At 45.0% G+C, this 15,643-nt stretch overlaps 1 protein-coding gene across 1 annotated transcript in view; it reads left to right on the top strand.

Annotated features, from left to right (window-relative positions):
* The window catches only part of pla2g4ab (phospholipase A2, group IVAb (cytosolic, calcium-dependent)), a 57,067-nt gene that overhangs the window by 29,087 nt on the left and 12,337 nt on the right, over positions 1–15,643 (top strand). Inside the window, exons 9-14 of the mRNA XM_029646758.2 lie at positions 541–763; positions 852–966; positions 3,345–3,482; positions 3,612–3,701; positions 11,673–11,738; positions 15,195–15,437. Coding sequence (XP_029502618.1) covers positions 541–763; positions 852–966; positions 3,345–3,482; positions 3,612–3,701; positions 11,673–11,738; positions 15,195–15,437 — 875 coding nt within the window. The remainder of the gene's footprint in view (positions 1–540; positions 764–851; positions 967–3,344; positions 3,483–3,611; positions 3,702–11,672; positions 11,739–15,194; positions 15,438–15,643) is intronic.

Below are 15,643 nucleotides of genomic sequence, written 5' to 3'. Positions count from 1 at the left end.
CTCGTCCCTTTATCATGTTCCCTCTATCTCTCTATCTCCCTCCCTCTGTCTCCCTCCCTCTGTCTCCCTCCCCATATCTCCCTCACTCCCTCCCACCTTCACTCACTCTCTCCCTCCCTCTTCCTCCTCTACCTCTCCCTCCCTCTTCCTCCTCTACCTCTCCCTCCCTCTACCTCTCCCTCTTCCTCTCCCTCTCTCTCCCTCCCTCTACCTCTCCCTCCCTCTACCTCCCTCTATCTCTCCCTCTTCCTCTATCTCTCCCTCCCTCTATCCCTCCCTCTTCCTCTTCTACCTCTCCCTCCCTCTACCTCTCCCTCCCTCTACCTCTTCCTCCCTCTATCTCTCCCTCCCTCTATCTCTCCCTCTCTATCTCCCTCCATCTCTCTCTCCCTCCCTCCCTCCCTCTTCCTCCTCTACCTCTCCCTCCCTCTATCTTTCCCTCCATCTCTCCCTCCCTCTACACCTCCCTCCTCTATCTCTCCCTCACTATCTTCCTCCTCCCTCACTCACTTTCTCCCTCCCACCCTATCTCTCCCCCAGGTACATGTCAACCCTGTTCTCCCACCCAGAGTTCCCCTCTAAGGGGCCCAAGGAGATCAATGCAGAGCTGATGAAGAGTGTGAGCAGTAACCCTCTGAGACTGCTATTGCCCCAGCATATCACCAACTACATCCAGGCTCTGTGGAGCAAGAAGGCCAACGGACAGCCCGTCACCTTCACAGACATCTTCGGCATGCTCATCGGAGAGACACTCATTCCTGCGGTGAGAGGACCGCATACATCTGTTTTCATTGTTTCTCTCTCTCCGTCTTCAAGAGGCCCTGACTCCAAAAGTGTTTATCTGTTTTCAGAGAATGGACACAAAGCTGAGTGAGTTGCATGAGAAGGTAAACGAGGCCCAGTGTCCCCTCCCTCTGTTCACCTGTCTGCACGTCAAACCGGACGTATCCGAGCTCATGTTTGCAGGTCAGTGAGTGTGTATGCGCTTTGTGTGTGTATTACAGTAGACCACAAGCCCAGTGTGGCTCCAAGGCTCCCCACAGTTGTTCAACAAAGCGTAGCATTTCTATGAAGAGTTCATGCACGTAGTGTGGTTGTGTGTCCGCAGTGCTGGTCACGTAGTTTGAATGGATGGTCCAAGTTCTGAATGAGCCTATTTGGGCTGTGTGTGTGTGTGTGTGTGTGTGTGTGTGTGTGGCTCTAGTAGAATGAGTATGTGTATTCAGTTTTGCATAATATGTCACCAGAGATCCTATCTCCCACATTCAAATTTCCGTACACTGCATTTCCTTGTAGCATCACTACTTTACCACAGTCGTATATATATAGAGAGTTGGGCCAACGAGGTTTCTGTCTGAACGTTCCGATAGCGCCACTTTCTCCTCCGTAGCCGTTGCTACGTGATAATTGACGCTTCCACACTGCGCTGTTTATTTCGGATAGTTTTCTAAAACCAATGAAGATGTCCAGTGTAAGCAGGTATGCTATTTGTTGACACCACAACACCGTACAGACTTGGATACACATTATAATCAATTGAATATGTTGTTCTGCTTGTTGACAGCGGGTTAATTTCAGAGGGAACTGTCGGAGGTTCTGTCCTATTGTTACATCACCAGTAGTTGGAGAAGAAAGGCACTAACATGGCGTCTGTTCTAAAAACTGGGCCTACTCTCTCAATGCATGTCTCTGGTTTACCACCAACTGATGTGTCATGGTGGGCTGATATCCATTCCTGTAGTTTTAATACTGGTGTGTGAGAAGGAACGTGTACACAACAATGTGTAGGTTTAGTAGTACAACATGGGAGGGCAATGTTAGGTAGGGGTCAATGGGGTTATGGTATACCCCCAAGCCCTGATCGAGGATCAGTTCTCGTTCCCAAAACTGACCTCAAAACAGTTCTTCGGGCCAACCTGTCCCCTGTTAGGTTGACTTATGGGAACTGTGACCCATAACTTGGCCGATAGTGTATTATTTCCAGGACTCAGGCAAAGACCCAGATGCAGACACAGGAGGCGGATAGTACGAGTCTCAGAGTTTATTACAGTACAAGGGGCAGGCAATCGGTAGGTCAAGGCAGGCAGAAAGGTCAGATTCCAAATCAGAGTCAGGCAGGTGCAGGACGGCAGGCAGGGTCAAGGCAGGCAGAAAGGTCAGAATCCAAATCAGAGTCAGGCAGGTGCAGGACGGCAGGCAGGGTCAAGGCAGGCAGAAAGGTCAGAACTGGGAAGACTAAGAAAAACAAAAACTAGAGCAGAGGAAACACGGGAACACGCTGGTAGGACTTGACGGGACAAGACGAACTGGCAACAGACAAACAGAAAACACAGGTATAAATATACAGGAGATAATGGAGATAAATGGGAGACACCTAGTGGGTGGTGGAGACAAGCACAAGATGGGTGAAACAGATCAGGGTGTGACAATTTTGCAGATGAACTGGAATAGAATTTGGCTTCAGTTAGTCAGGTACTCCTTTTATCTGTAAATCCCCCACCTCTTAACACTGGTGTGACAAGGAAATACCTTCACACCCATTCTAGAGAAAGGCTGAAATAATGCCACCTAACACACAGTGGTAACTTTATCCTCCCTACTCCAATTCCAAGTATAGGCTGAAATAATGCCACCTAACACACAGTGGTAACCTTATCCTCCCTACTCCAATTCCAAGTATAGGCTGAAATAATGCCACCTAACACACAGTGGTAACCTTATCCTCCCTACTCCAGTTCCAAGTATAGGCTGAAAGGGGATTGCTGTTCTGAGGAACTCAAACCTATAATGTGTGAAACAGTGTGTTGTGCCTAATAGTATTGTATGTCAAATCAAATTGTATTGGTCACATGCACATATTTAGCAGATGTTATTGCGGGTGTAATGAAATGCTTGTTTTCCCAGCTCCAACAGTGCAGTAATATCTAACAATTCACAACAATACACAAATCTAAAAGTAAAATAATGGAATTAAGAAATATATAAATATTAGGACGGCAATGTCGGAGTGGCATAGACTATAATCCAGTAGAATAGAATACAGTATATACATATGAGATGAGTAAAGCAGTATGTAAACATTGTTAAAGTATGTGTGGGTGTTGTTGTGTCACTAAAGTAGTCATGTAGGATATGCCTGGCTTGTACTGTTACTGTAAACCCGGGTTACCCTCTTTCCATAACATACACATATAAATGCATATTTACTGCAGACTTGTGAAAAGGCGTATACATTTTCCCAATGACATTGTACTTAGCGTGTGCTCTCCTAATGAAAGCGTTAGTTAGTGACATACATACACTGTTTGGATTTTGATGAATGGATGCTGTTATTTTTTTCACAGACTGGGTGGAGTTCAGCCCATATGAGATTGGAATGGCAAAGTACGGAACGTTCATGACCCCTGACCTTTTTGGAAGCAAATTCTTCATGGGAACCGCTGTGAAGCGGTATGAGGAGAACCCACTACATTTCCTTATGGGTAGGAAAACACAGAATATCCCTGGCACTTCCTCATGGCACTTACTCAAGAGATTAATGAAATGATAATGGTCAAACATGACATTCATGATTCATTCCATTATATTGATGTCGTGGCTTCTCTCTCTAGGAGTGTGGGGCAGTGCCTTCTCCATTCTCTTCAACAGAGTTCTGGGGGTGAAAGACACAGTCGGGGGGAGCACCATGGAGGAAGAGCTTGGTAAGAAACCACACACACTTCCCTTTTAACTCCAATCCTAACCCCTCTTGTCTGAACTCTGACCCCAATGAAGTCATGCATCCCGTGTAGATATAGTACCAAATCCTGGTCTCCTCCACAGTTAATACAACACGTACACCCAGGGCTGTAAGTGGGACCAATACAATGAATTAATGCCACATGGGGCCTCATTCTGGAGTACTTGGAGATTCTAGGATTTGCGTGTGTAACAAATGATTGGGAATTATCAAACTGTCGCACACAACATATATACGTAAACATGTTTTCATTGATAAATCAGAGCCATACTATATTTCTGCTCTCGTAAACAAGCGTTACAATCCCGCCTGAAAAACACCCTCCATTCACCTTTTATAATAACAAGAACACCCTCATTTTCTGTATGATGTGGAGATGTTGGAACTGGGCCGTGACAGTTTCTAAGAAAGCACAAGGGCAGCAAATATGATCACTTTTTTGGAGAATGTTTCAATCTTTTGTAGTGACTATAGCCTACAGTGTGTGCCAAACACTGGTCGTGCGTTCTGCAAGATTGATTGTCTATCGAACCATTTAAAAGTGAATCCTACCTACAGCCTAATATTTGTTGTGTAAACCAGTCACATCAGAAAAGGAGAGACATGCCGTTTAATATGATTATAATTTAGGCATTTATAATAAAAGTAAAATAAATAGATTTGGCAACATGCTGCTATGCGATTCTTACGAACGGCAAGTGGATCTGTTTTATCAATAGGCCTACCTTTTAATGTTTTTATTAGCCTCAGTTGGTAGAGCATGACGCTTACAACGCCAGGGTCATGGGTTTCGATTCCCACGGGGGACCAGTATGAAAAATGTATGCACTCACTACTGCAAGGTGCTCTGGATAAAAGCGTCTGCTAAATGACTCAAATGTAATATAATATAAACACCTACATTTTCCCCAAAATGCAATGCAGTAGATCAACCACTCGAAGTTCTTCATACTCATGGTCTGAGATTTGCGTGGAGATACGCACACTTTCCCGTGAAGTTTAGAAATACCAACCTTTGCGGGGACACTGTCTTCTTTTGTGTGCACGCACTTTTGATAAATGAGGCCCCTGGAGTTGAGATTTGATTTATTTAATAATTGTTGTCATGATAAGGCTTTGCTGTGCCGTTGTTTTCCGAGCGACAGATTCGTTAGCGTCATGCTTGCACCATTAATACAGCGAACACTACTTGTTTCTAGCCCAAACTGTTCAAAAGATCGAACCCATATTATCGGCACAACTTTTTTCTCTTCCTGTCACAGTTTTTAGGGTTGGGCGCATTTTACATTCATAAATCATGTCGTGGGCCGTTCTATAAAACTACTTGCGCCATCGACGTCGTTTACACTTTGTTCGGTCATGTTACCTCATTGGCTAGCTAGCTAACAACCTGGTAACTTTACCTGCATATGACGCTCTTGACGCTCTTAAAAAGATTAAATGTAATGCATCTCAATAGGAAAATAGTGCTTTTACATGCTGTAGAAACATAACATTCCACAAATAACATTTTAATTTCAATTACAGGTATTTGTATCAACACTTTTTATAATAAACATGTATTTACATGGTTACATACTGTATTAGTTTCTTGGGCACAATATACGCTATACAATAGTACAGTATGTGGACACCCCTTCAAATTAGTGGATTCGGCTATTTCAGCCACACCCTTCGCTGACAGGTGTATAAAATCGAGCACACAGCCATGCAATCTCCATAGGCCAACATTGGCAGTAGAATGGCCTTTCTGAAGAGCTCATTGACTTTCAACGTGGCACCATCATTGGATTCCACCTTTCCAACAAGTCAGTTCGTCAAATTTCTGCGCTTCTACAGCTGCACCGGTCAACTGTAAGTGCTGTTATTGTGAAGTAGAAACGTTTCAGAGCAACAACAGCTCAGCCGTGACGTGGTAGGTCACACAAGCTCACAGAACGGGACCACCAAGTTCTGAAGTGCGTTGCCCTTAAAAATCGTCTGTCCTCGGTTGCAACACTCACTACCAAGTCAAACTTCCTCTGGAAGCAACGTCAGCGCATGAACTGTTCATTGGGAGCTTCATGAAATGGGTTTCCATGGCCGAGCAGCTGCGCACAAGCCTATATCACCAAATGTGTCGGCTGTAGTGGTGTAAAGCTCGCCGCCATTGGACTCTGGAGCAGTGGAAAAATGTTCTCCGGAGTGATGAATCACGCTTCACCATCTGTCAGTCCGACGGACGACTAATCTGGGTTTTGCGGATGCCAGGAGAAAGCTACCTTTCCCAATGCATAGTGCCAACTGTAAAGTTTGGTGGTGAAGGAATAATGGTCTGGGGTTGTTGTTCACAGTTCGGGCTAGACCCCTTAGTTCCATTGAAGGGAGATCTTAACACAACAGCATAAAATCAATCAATCAATCAAATGTATTTATAAAGCCCTTTTTACATCAGCCGATGTCACAAAGTGCTATACAGAAACCCAACCTAAAACCCCAAACAGCAAGCAATGCATATGTAGAAGCACGGTGGCTAGGAAAAACTCCCTAGAATGCCAGAAACCTAGGAAGAAACCAGGCTCTGAGGGGTGGCCAGTCCTCTTTTGGCAGTGCCGGGTTGAGATTATAACAGTACATGGCTAAGATGTTCAAACGTTCATAGATGACCAGCAGAGTCAAATAATAATAATAATCACAGTGGTTGTAGAGTGTGCAACAGGTCAGTACCTCAGGAGTAAATGTCAGTTGGCTCTTCATAGCCGAGCATTCAGAGTTAGAGACAGCAGGTGCGGTAGAGAGAGAGAGTCCAAAACAGCAGGTCCGGGACAGGTAGCACGTCTGCTGAACAGGTCAGGGTTCCATAGCCGCAGGCAGAACAATTTAAACTGGAGCAGCAGCACGACCTGGGGGACTGGGGACAGCAAGGAGTCATCAGGCCAGGTATTCCCGAGGCAAGGTCCCAGGGCCTAGGTCCTCCGGTAGGAGAGGGAGAGAGAGAGAATTAGAGGGAGCATACTTAAATTCACACAGGACACCAGATAAGACAGGAGAAATACTCCAGATATAACAGACTGACCTTAGCCCCCCGACACATAAACTATTGCAGTATAAATACTGGAGGCTGAGACGGGAGGGGTCGGGAGACATTGTGGCCCCGTCCAAATATACCCCCGGACAGGGCCAACCAGGCAGGATATAACCCCATCCACTATGCCAAAGCACAGACCCCACACCACTAGAGGGATTTTCTTAAAACCACCAACTTACTACCCTGAGACTAGGCTGAGTATAGCCCACGAAGATCTCCCCCACATCACAAACCCAGGGGGCGTCAAACAGGAAGATCACGTCAGTGACTCAACCCACTCAAATGACACCCCCCTCCTAGGGATGGCATGGAAGAGCACCAGTAAGCCACTGGGTCAGCCCCCGTAATAGGGTTAGAGGCAGAGAATCCCAGTGGAGAGAGGGGAACCGGCCAGGCAGAGACAGCAAGAGCGATTCGTCACTCCAGTGCCATTCCGTTCACCTTCACACTCCTGGGCCAGACTACACTCAATCATATGACCTACTGAAGAGATGAGTCTTCAATAAAGACTTGCTACGACCCGTCCTAGCATGTCCCTAAACACTTCGTTGATGAAGGTCTGGAAGACTGAAGGAGCATTAGATAGTCCAAAGGGCATTATGAGATACTCATAAAAAGTGATAGTGGTCTCCCATTCATCGCCTGCACGAATGCGCACCAGATTGTAGGTGCTCCTCAAGTCCAGCTTCGTGATGTATTGCACCCCGTGAATTTGTTCGATGATGGTTGGGATGAGGGGTAAAGGATAGCTGAACTTGACGGTGGCCTTGTTCGATGATGGTTGGGATGAGGGGTAAAGGATAGCTGAACTTGACGGTGGCCTTGTTCGATGATGGTTGGGATGAGGGGTAAAGGATAGCTGAACTTGACGGTGGCCTTGTTCGATGATGGTTGGGATGAGGGGTAAAGGATAGCTGAACTTGACGGTGGCCTTGTTCGATGATGGTTGGGATGAGGGGTAAAGGATAGCTGAACTTGACGGTGGCCTTGCTCAATAATCAATGCAGGGGCGCAGTCTCCCATCTTCTTAACAAAAAAGAAGCTTGAGGAGGCTGGTGACTTAGAGTGATGGATAAAACTCTTCTGGAGAATCTCCTGTACATAGGTCTCCATGGCCTCGGTCTCCGCATAGGAGAGGGGATAGACATGTCCTCTCGGGAGGGCTGCATCAGACAACAGGTCAATGGCACAGTCCCAGGGGCGATGAGGTGGCAGGGGTGTGGCCTGGGTCTTAGAAAAAACCCTGTGCAGATCCTGGTACTACTCCGGTAAATCCACTTGAGGAGCACAGTCTGGACTTTTCACTGTAGTGGTGTTGACAGACACCGTGAGACAGCTCCCCTGACACTCCTGCGACCAACCCAACACTCTCCTCTCGGACCAGGAAATAACCGGGTTATGCAAACTCAACCAGGGGAGACCTAAACCGTGCCGAGCCCACCTCCATCGGCTCTGGCCACGGAGCTGATGTAGCCATGGGCTGCGCATTCTGCAAGATTTACTTCGGGACCGTAGGAGGTTGACCAATGCTGATGAGCTGGTCGAGTGACAGGTTGTCATCATGGCAGGCTAACTCCAGCTGTACCTACTTCCGCAGTCCGCTGCGGAAAACTGTGACCAGAGACAACTCGTTCCATCCGGTGGAAGCCACGACGGTCCGGAACTCAAGGGTCGAACTCCGAGGCGGTCCTATCTCCCTGGCGTAGTGGGGGTACACTTTTACCCACTTCTCGGCCCTCCACAGGGTGATCAAACACCAAGCGGAAGAGGAGGTTGATGCGCTTGTAGGACGACCTCGGTTCCGTCTGTCTCCCAGACCGCGGCACCTCAGTCCAGAGCCCGTCCGGTCAGTGCTGAGAGGATAGTGGCAACCCTGTCTCTTCCGGAAACAGCCTCAGCGTAGCGAGCAAGGTACAGGTCGCATTGTAGAAGGAAACCCTTGCATCTTGCTGGCTCGCCGTAGAAGCGCTGCGAGAGGGACAGGGGTATACCGCGGACCGGCTCCGATGGAACGGAGGTAGGTCGGGGTGTGGAAATTGGTACCAGAATCGGTGCTGGAGATTGCACGTTCCGCTCCAAGTGCAGGATGGTTGCCAACACACTGTCCATGGCGATACCGAGTCTGGGGAGACAGTCCTCGTGGTGCTGTACTGTGCATCTCGGCCTTTCCTGCTGTCTCCATTTGTTGGTCGGTTATTCTGTCACGCTGGTATAAAGAATTTGGAGACAGGCGCAAGAATACATAATAAGGGTTTTTTAATACACCCAAAACAAACACGTATACAAAATACTGGGGTGTACCCAAACAAACGAGCGAGGGTAAAGCTCGTAGAACGACACGGAACGAGACCCGTAATACACAATGCACAAAAGACACAGCCCAGAAGCTGAAACAACGCAGAGTTACTCATACGACCAATGGACATGGGAACAATAACCGCCACGGACAATGGGGAACGGAGGGCACATATATGACATACTAATCAGGGGAAATGGGAACCAGGTGTGCGTAATCAGACAAGACAATGGGGAACGGAGGGCACATATATGACATACTAATCAGGGGAAATGGGAACCATGTGTGTGTAATCAGACAAGACAGTCCGGGGTTGAGGATAATGTTCCCAGTTCAGTGAAGCCTAGAAGGCCGGTGACGTCGACCTCCGGAACTGGTAAACCGAATGAGCAGCAGTACTGGGGGGATCCGTAACAGATCCTTGGTTGGGGTCTAAGCAGATTGTTTGTTGCAATTGAAAATGTAATAAAATGGTGGTCTGATAGTCCAGGATTATAAGGAAAAAATATTAAGATCCACAATATTTATTCCACGGGACAAAACTAGGTCCAGAGTATGACTGTGGCAGGTCCAGAGACATGTTGGACAAAACCCACTGATGATGGCTCCGAAAGCCTTTTGGAATGGGTCTGTGGACTTTTCCATGTGAATATTAAAGTCACTCAAAAAATATTAATATTATCTGCCATGACTACAAGATCCGATAGTAATTCAGGAAACTCAGTGAGGAACGCTATGCTATAAAAAGTGATTGTGTAGGCTGCATAGATTTCATGACTAGAAGCTCAAAAGATGAAAACGCAGTCATTTTGATTTGGTTAATTGAAATTTGCTATCGTAAATGTTAGCAACACCTCCGCCTTTGCGGGATGCGCAGGGCATATGGTCACTAGTGTAACCAGGAGGGGAGGCCTCATTTAACACAGTAAATTCATTAGGCTTAAGCCATGTTTCGGTCAGGCCAATCACATCAAGATTATGATCAGTGATTAGTTCATTGACTATAACTGCCTTGGAAGTTAGGGATATAACACTAAGTAGTCCTATTTTGAGATGTGAGATATCACAATCTCTTTCAATAATAACAGGAATGGAGGAGGTCTTTATTCCAGTGAGATTGGTAAGGTGAACACCGCCATGTTTAGTTTTACCCAACCTAGAACGAGGCACAGACACGGTCTCAATGGGGATAGCTGAGCTGACTACACTCACTGTGCTAGTGGCAGACTCCACTAAGCTGGCAGGCTGGCTTACCACCTGCTGCCTGGCCTGCATCTCATTGTGGAGCTAGAGGAGTTAGAGCCCTGTTTATGTTCTTAGGGCTCCAGAGTGGCGCAGTGGGCAAAGGCACTGCATCTCAGTGCTAGAGGCGTCACTACAGACCCTGGTTCAAGTCCAGGCTCTATCACAACCGGCTGTGATTGGGAGTCCAATAGGGCGTTGCACAATTGGCCCAGTGCCGTTAGGGACGGCCTGGGGTAGGCCATCATTGTAAATAAGAATTTGTTTTTAACTGATTTGCCTAGTTGAAAATCCTTCCCAGATGAGTTGATTCTGTTATAGCAGCAAGGGGGGACCAACCAAATATGAATTCCCATGATTTTGGAATGAGCTGTTTGACGAGCAGGTGTCCACATACTTTTGGTAATGTAGTGTATGCTTCAGAAGTACCTAGAATTCATATAGGTTATATTTTCTGGTGCTCCTAACTTTTTAAAGTTGGGAGCACTACTGCTACCATTGAACATGTTTAATTAAGAGCCCTGCGTACACCTTTCTAGTATCTGCTTACAGTGCAGCTCATACAGCATTGTCCCAGTGACTGATACCTTGAGGCACTTATTGTGCTAATCTCAAAGGCTTAGTTCCAATTTGATGTGTTAGCCCACAGTCCCCATTCCAATGTGTCGTGTCTGCTCTGCACAACGCAAGCCAACTGCACCTCCCATTGTAGTCTGTTTCCTATTACGCAGCTTTATGTGACACGCGAGTGACAGCTGTACCTGATGCCAGCTCACATCACACCCGTCAATCGGTTCCAAAAATAACTTTCTCCTGGGTTTTCTCAGATGAGGGTGTGATTCCCTTCAATGGAAACAAAAATGATGTTCAGCTTCCTGTCACTATTTATAAAGGTTTATGAAGATGTTTGGTTAATGGGCTATTGAGGTTTGATTTGACACACACACACACACACACACACACACCGGTCATTCACCAACACACACACACACACACACCGGTCATTCACCAACACACACACACACACCGGTAATTCACCAACACCCACACCTACACAACGATACAGTACATACCAGCTTGCAAGTGCAGTGACTACACATATACTCCTACACACATTCCAAGAACTGACTGATTTATGTTATAAGCAGATTGTTTTATTGTGTTTGTTATGTAAGCCATTAGTTTATAGAAAGGTAGGGCCTAAACAATGGAAGGTGAATTGGACTGCGGTTAGGCCATGATAAGCTCTGCTTTTTGAAGATGGTGACTGAAGACTTGGATGTGAGTGAAAGTGTGATTGAGGAAGATGTCCTTGTCTCTTCCCACAGAACAGATAAAACCTCAACACATCGTGGGGGAGGAGAGTATGGACAATGACGAGGAGCCTCGGAAAGGTGAGGACTACAATACCCATGAAGCACAACGATTCATAGGAAATGAACAGAATCCTGAACAAGTGTATGGTCTAATGGTTGAAACAAATCTCTGCAATGCAACAGCTTCTGTTTTGACATATTTAAACTGCTTCTGGGAAGTCACCGCCCCGACGCTGCATTTTTCATACGTTACGTCTCTTTCCTTTATTTAATTATAACACATTCTTATGTATGTATGCATCATGCTGGAACAGAAGTTGAGGTGAGTGCATCAGACTTAATTTCACCCCCTGGCAATTAAACCAACCGTGTTGCATCAGGTTCAACTTGCTGTCAGTGGTTGTTCTTAGCAGATGTAGCTAGCGTGGCTGTCTCTGTGCCCACATGAAAAAAATACTATTGTATACTTACTATGGTATAAATACTATAGTGAATACTGTTAAGTATTTACAGTTAACTATAGTATAAATACTGATGTAAAATATAGCTGTAGTATATAATATAGTAATTCATGTAGTGTTTTTGCAGATTGTAATATAGTATTTACTGTAGTGTTTTTGTTTTATTATCTTTGACATAGAAGTGGATTATTTCTCCTTCAGGAAACCTACTGGAGAAATACTAGAAGAGCACATTTTCTACAACCTGTAGGGAGTTAGGACTGGGTTCTGAACAGATAGTTCAGAGATTCTGCTCTTTTCTACAACCTGTAGGGAGTTAGGACTGGGTTCTGAACAGATAGTTCAGAGATTCTGCTCTTTTCTACAACCTGTAGGGAACACAATATATGGTCTGGCACAAATTATGATAGGGGGATGGGAATGGGCTGTTATATTCAAATTAAATACTGTAGTATTTAATATTGTTCAAAAAGTCTAGTGTTTTTGCGGACATTACTGTGGTATTTACCGGAGTGCTTTTTTTGTGTGGATAATACTATAAAATGTACTATAGTATTCTACAGTATACTACATATTTTATACAACATTTTAAGTACTACATGTTTGAGGAATACTACAGTGTAGTATAGTATTCTACATTATACTACAGTTTACTAAAGAATTCTATAGTAAGTACTGTAGTATTCTATAGTTAACTGTAGTATTTTTTTAATGTGGGTGTGGTTGGTAGATAATGGCTCTGATAATTTTTTTGTCTCTGTTAAACCTGTTGTGGGTCAAGAATGTGTGGGTGGCTAGCCTCTGAAGTGATCAATCTCTGTTTATATGTGGTAGGTGTTAGTGTTGTGGAGAGATAGAGAGATGATAGAGAGAGATGTTACAGAGAGATTATAGGGAGAGAGAGAGAGATGATAGAGAGAGATTATATATATAGAGAGAGATGTTACAGAGAGATTATAGGGAGAGAGAGAGAGATGATAGAGAGAGATTATATATAGAGAGAGAGATGTTAGAGAGAGATTATATATAGAGAGAGAGATGATAGAGAAAGATTATAGGGAGAGAGAGAGCGATGATAGAGAGGGAAGGTGCTTGGTCATGTGTAAGTAAAAAGGGCACAGGTGCACAACTCCAGTCACAACTCCAGTCCTTGTACTATCAGACTGAATATACCTACTTTACAGTATATACTGTATGTGATAGTATTATACCTGGGTATTCAGGTGTGTGGACTGATTGATTGATCAGTTAGAGTTGAAGTCGGAGGTTTACATACACCTTAGCCAAGTACATTTAAACTCAGTTTTAACCCATTCCTGACATTTAATCCTGGTAAAAAATTCCCTGTCTTAGGTCAATTAGGATCACCACTTTATTTTAAGAATGTGAAATGTCAGAATAATAGCAGAGAGAATTATTATTTTCAGCTTTTATTTCTTTCATCACATTCCCAGTGGGTCAGAAGTTTACATACACTCAATTAGTATTTGGTAGCATTGCCTTTAAATTGTTTAATTTGGGTCAATTGTTTCGCGTAGCCTTCTACAAGTTTCCCACAATAAGTTGGGTGAATTTTGGCCCATTCCTCCTGACAGAGCTGGTGTAACTGAGTCAGGTTGGTAGGCCTCCTTGCTCGCACAAGCTTTTTCAGTTCTGCCCACAAATTTTCTATGGGATTGAGGTCAGGGCTTTGTGATGACCACTCCAATACCTTGACTTTGTTGTCCTTAAGCCATTTTGCCACAACTTTGGAAGTATGCTTAGGGTCATTGTCCATTTGGAAGACCCATTTGCGACCAAGCTTTAACTTCCTGACTGATGTCTTGAGTTGATGCTTCAATATATCCACTTAATTTTCCTTCCTGATGAAGCCATCTATTTTGTGAAGTACACCAGTCCCTCCTGCAGCAAAGCACCCCCACAACATGATGCTGCCAGCCCCACAACATGATGCTGCCACCCTGTGCTTGACGGTTGGGGTGGTGTTCTTTGGCTTGCAAGTCTCCCCCCTTTTTCCTCCAAACATAACGATGGGCATTATGGCCAAACAGTTCTATTTTTGTTTCATCAGACCAGAGAACATTTCTCCAAAAAGTACGATCTATGTCCCCATGTGCAGTTGCAAACTGTAGTCTGGCTTTGCAGTGGCTTCTTCCTTGCTGAGCGGCCTTTCAGGTTATGTTGATTTTCAACATTTTTTAATGTGGATATAGGTACTTTTGTACCTGTTTCCTCCAGTATCTTCACAAGGTCCTTTGCTGTTGTTCTGGGATTGATTTGCACTTTTCGCACAAAAGTACATTAATCTCTAGGCGACGGAACGCGTCTCGTTCCTGAGCGGTATGACGGCTGCGTGGTCCCATGGTGTTTATACTTGCGTACTATTGTTTGTACAGATGAACGTGGTACCTTCAGGCATTTGGAAATCACACGGATGAACCAGACTTGTGGAGGCCTCCAATTTTTTTTCTGAGGTCTTGGCTGATTTCTTTTGATTTTCCCATGATGTCAAGAAAAGAGGCACTGAGTTTTTAGGTAGGCCTTGAAATACATCCACAGGTACACCTCCAATTGACTCAAATGATGTCAATTAGCCTATCAGAAGCTTCTAAAGCCATGACATAATTTTTGGGAATTTTCCAATCTGTTTAAAGGCACAGTCAACTTAGTGTATGTAAACTTCTGACCCACTGGAATTGTGATACAGTGAATTATAAGTGAAATAATCTGTCTGTAAACAATTGTTGAAAAAATGACTTGTGTCATGCACAAAGTAGATGTCCTAACCGACTTGCCAAAACTATAGTTTGTTAACAAGAAGTGGAGTGGTTGAAAAACCTTGTTTTAATGACTCCAACCTAAGTGTATGTAAACCTCCGACTTCAACTGTAAGTGCCAGGGAGAAAAGTCAAGATCTACAGGTGTGCACTTCAGATCAAGGACTATCAAGCACCTCTAGCTACCAAATATCCTGTAAGCCTACAAGTACATCCCATGTGCCTCTCTTTATCAACATTGTCCCCTTCTCTCTCCCTTGCATCTTTTCTGATTTCAATATCTCTCTCCTTTCCAGGAGGCAGTGAGAACCCGGATGATGAGTACCACCGCACCGCCCAGAACAGCTGGGTCCAGCGAATGATCACCTCCCTCTTCAGCGACTCCTCCCTGTTCAACACACGGGAGGGCCGGGCGGGGAAGGTCCATAACTTCATGCTGGGCCTCAACCTCAACACCAACATGCCCTTCTCCACCTTCGGAGACTTCATGTACCAGAACTCCTGCGCCTCCGTCGAGGATGAGGTGGACGCTGTCACAGGTCAGATGTCAAATCTGGCGATCCAGGAGTTCTGGATGTAACACATTCTAGATTCTATATTCCAGATATACAGTGGGGCAAAAAAATATTTAGTCAGCCACCAATTGTGCAAGTTCTCCCACTTAAAAAGATGAGAGAGGCCTGTAATTTTCATCACAGGTACACTTCCACTATGACAGACAAAATGAGAGAGAAAAAATCCAGAA

Source organism: Oncorhynchus nerka, linkage group LG24 (assembly GCF_034236695.1).
Source record: "Oncorhynchus nerka isolate Pitt River linkage group LG24, Oner_Uvic_2.0, whole genome shotgun sequence".
Classification (NCBI taxonomy): Eukaryota; Metazoa; Chordata; class Actinopteri; order Salmoniformes; family Salmonidae; genus Oncorhynchus; species Oncorhynchus nerka.
This window is presented reverse-complemented; position numbering and strand designations above follow the sequence as displayed.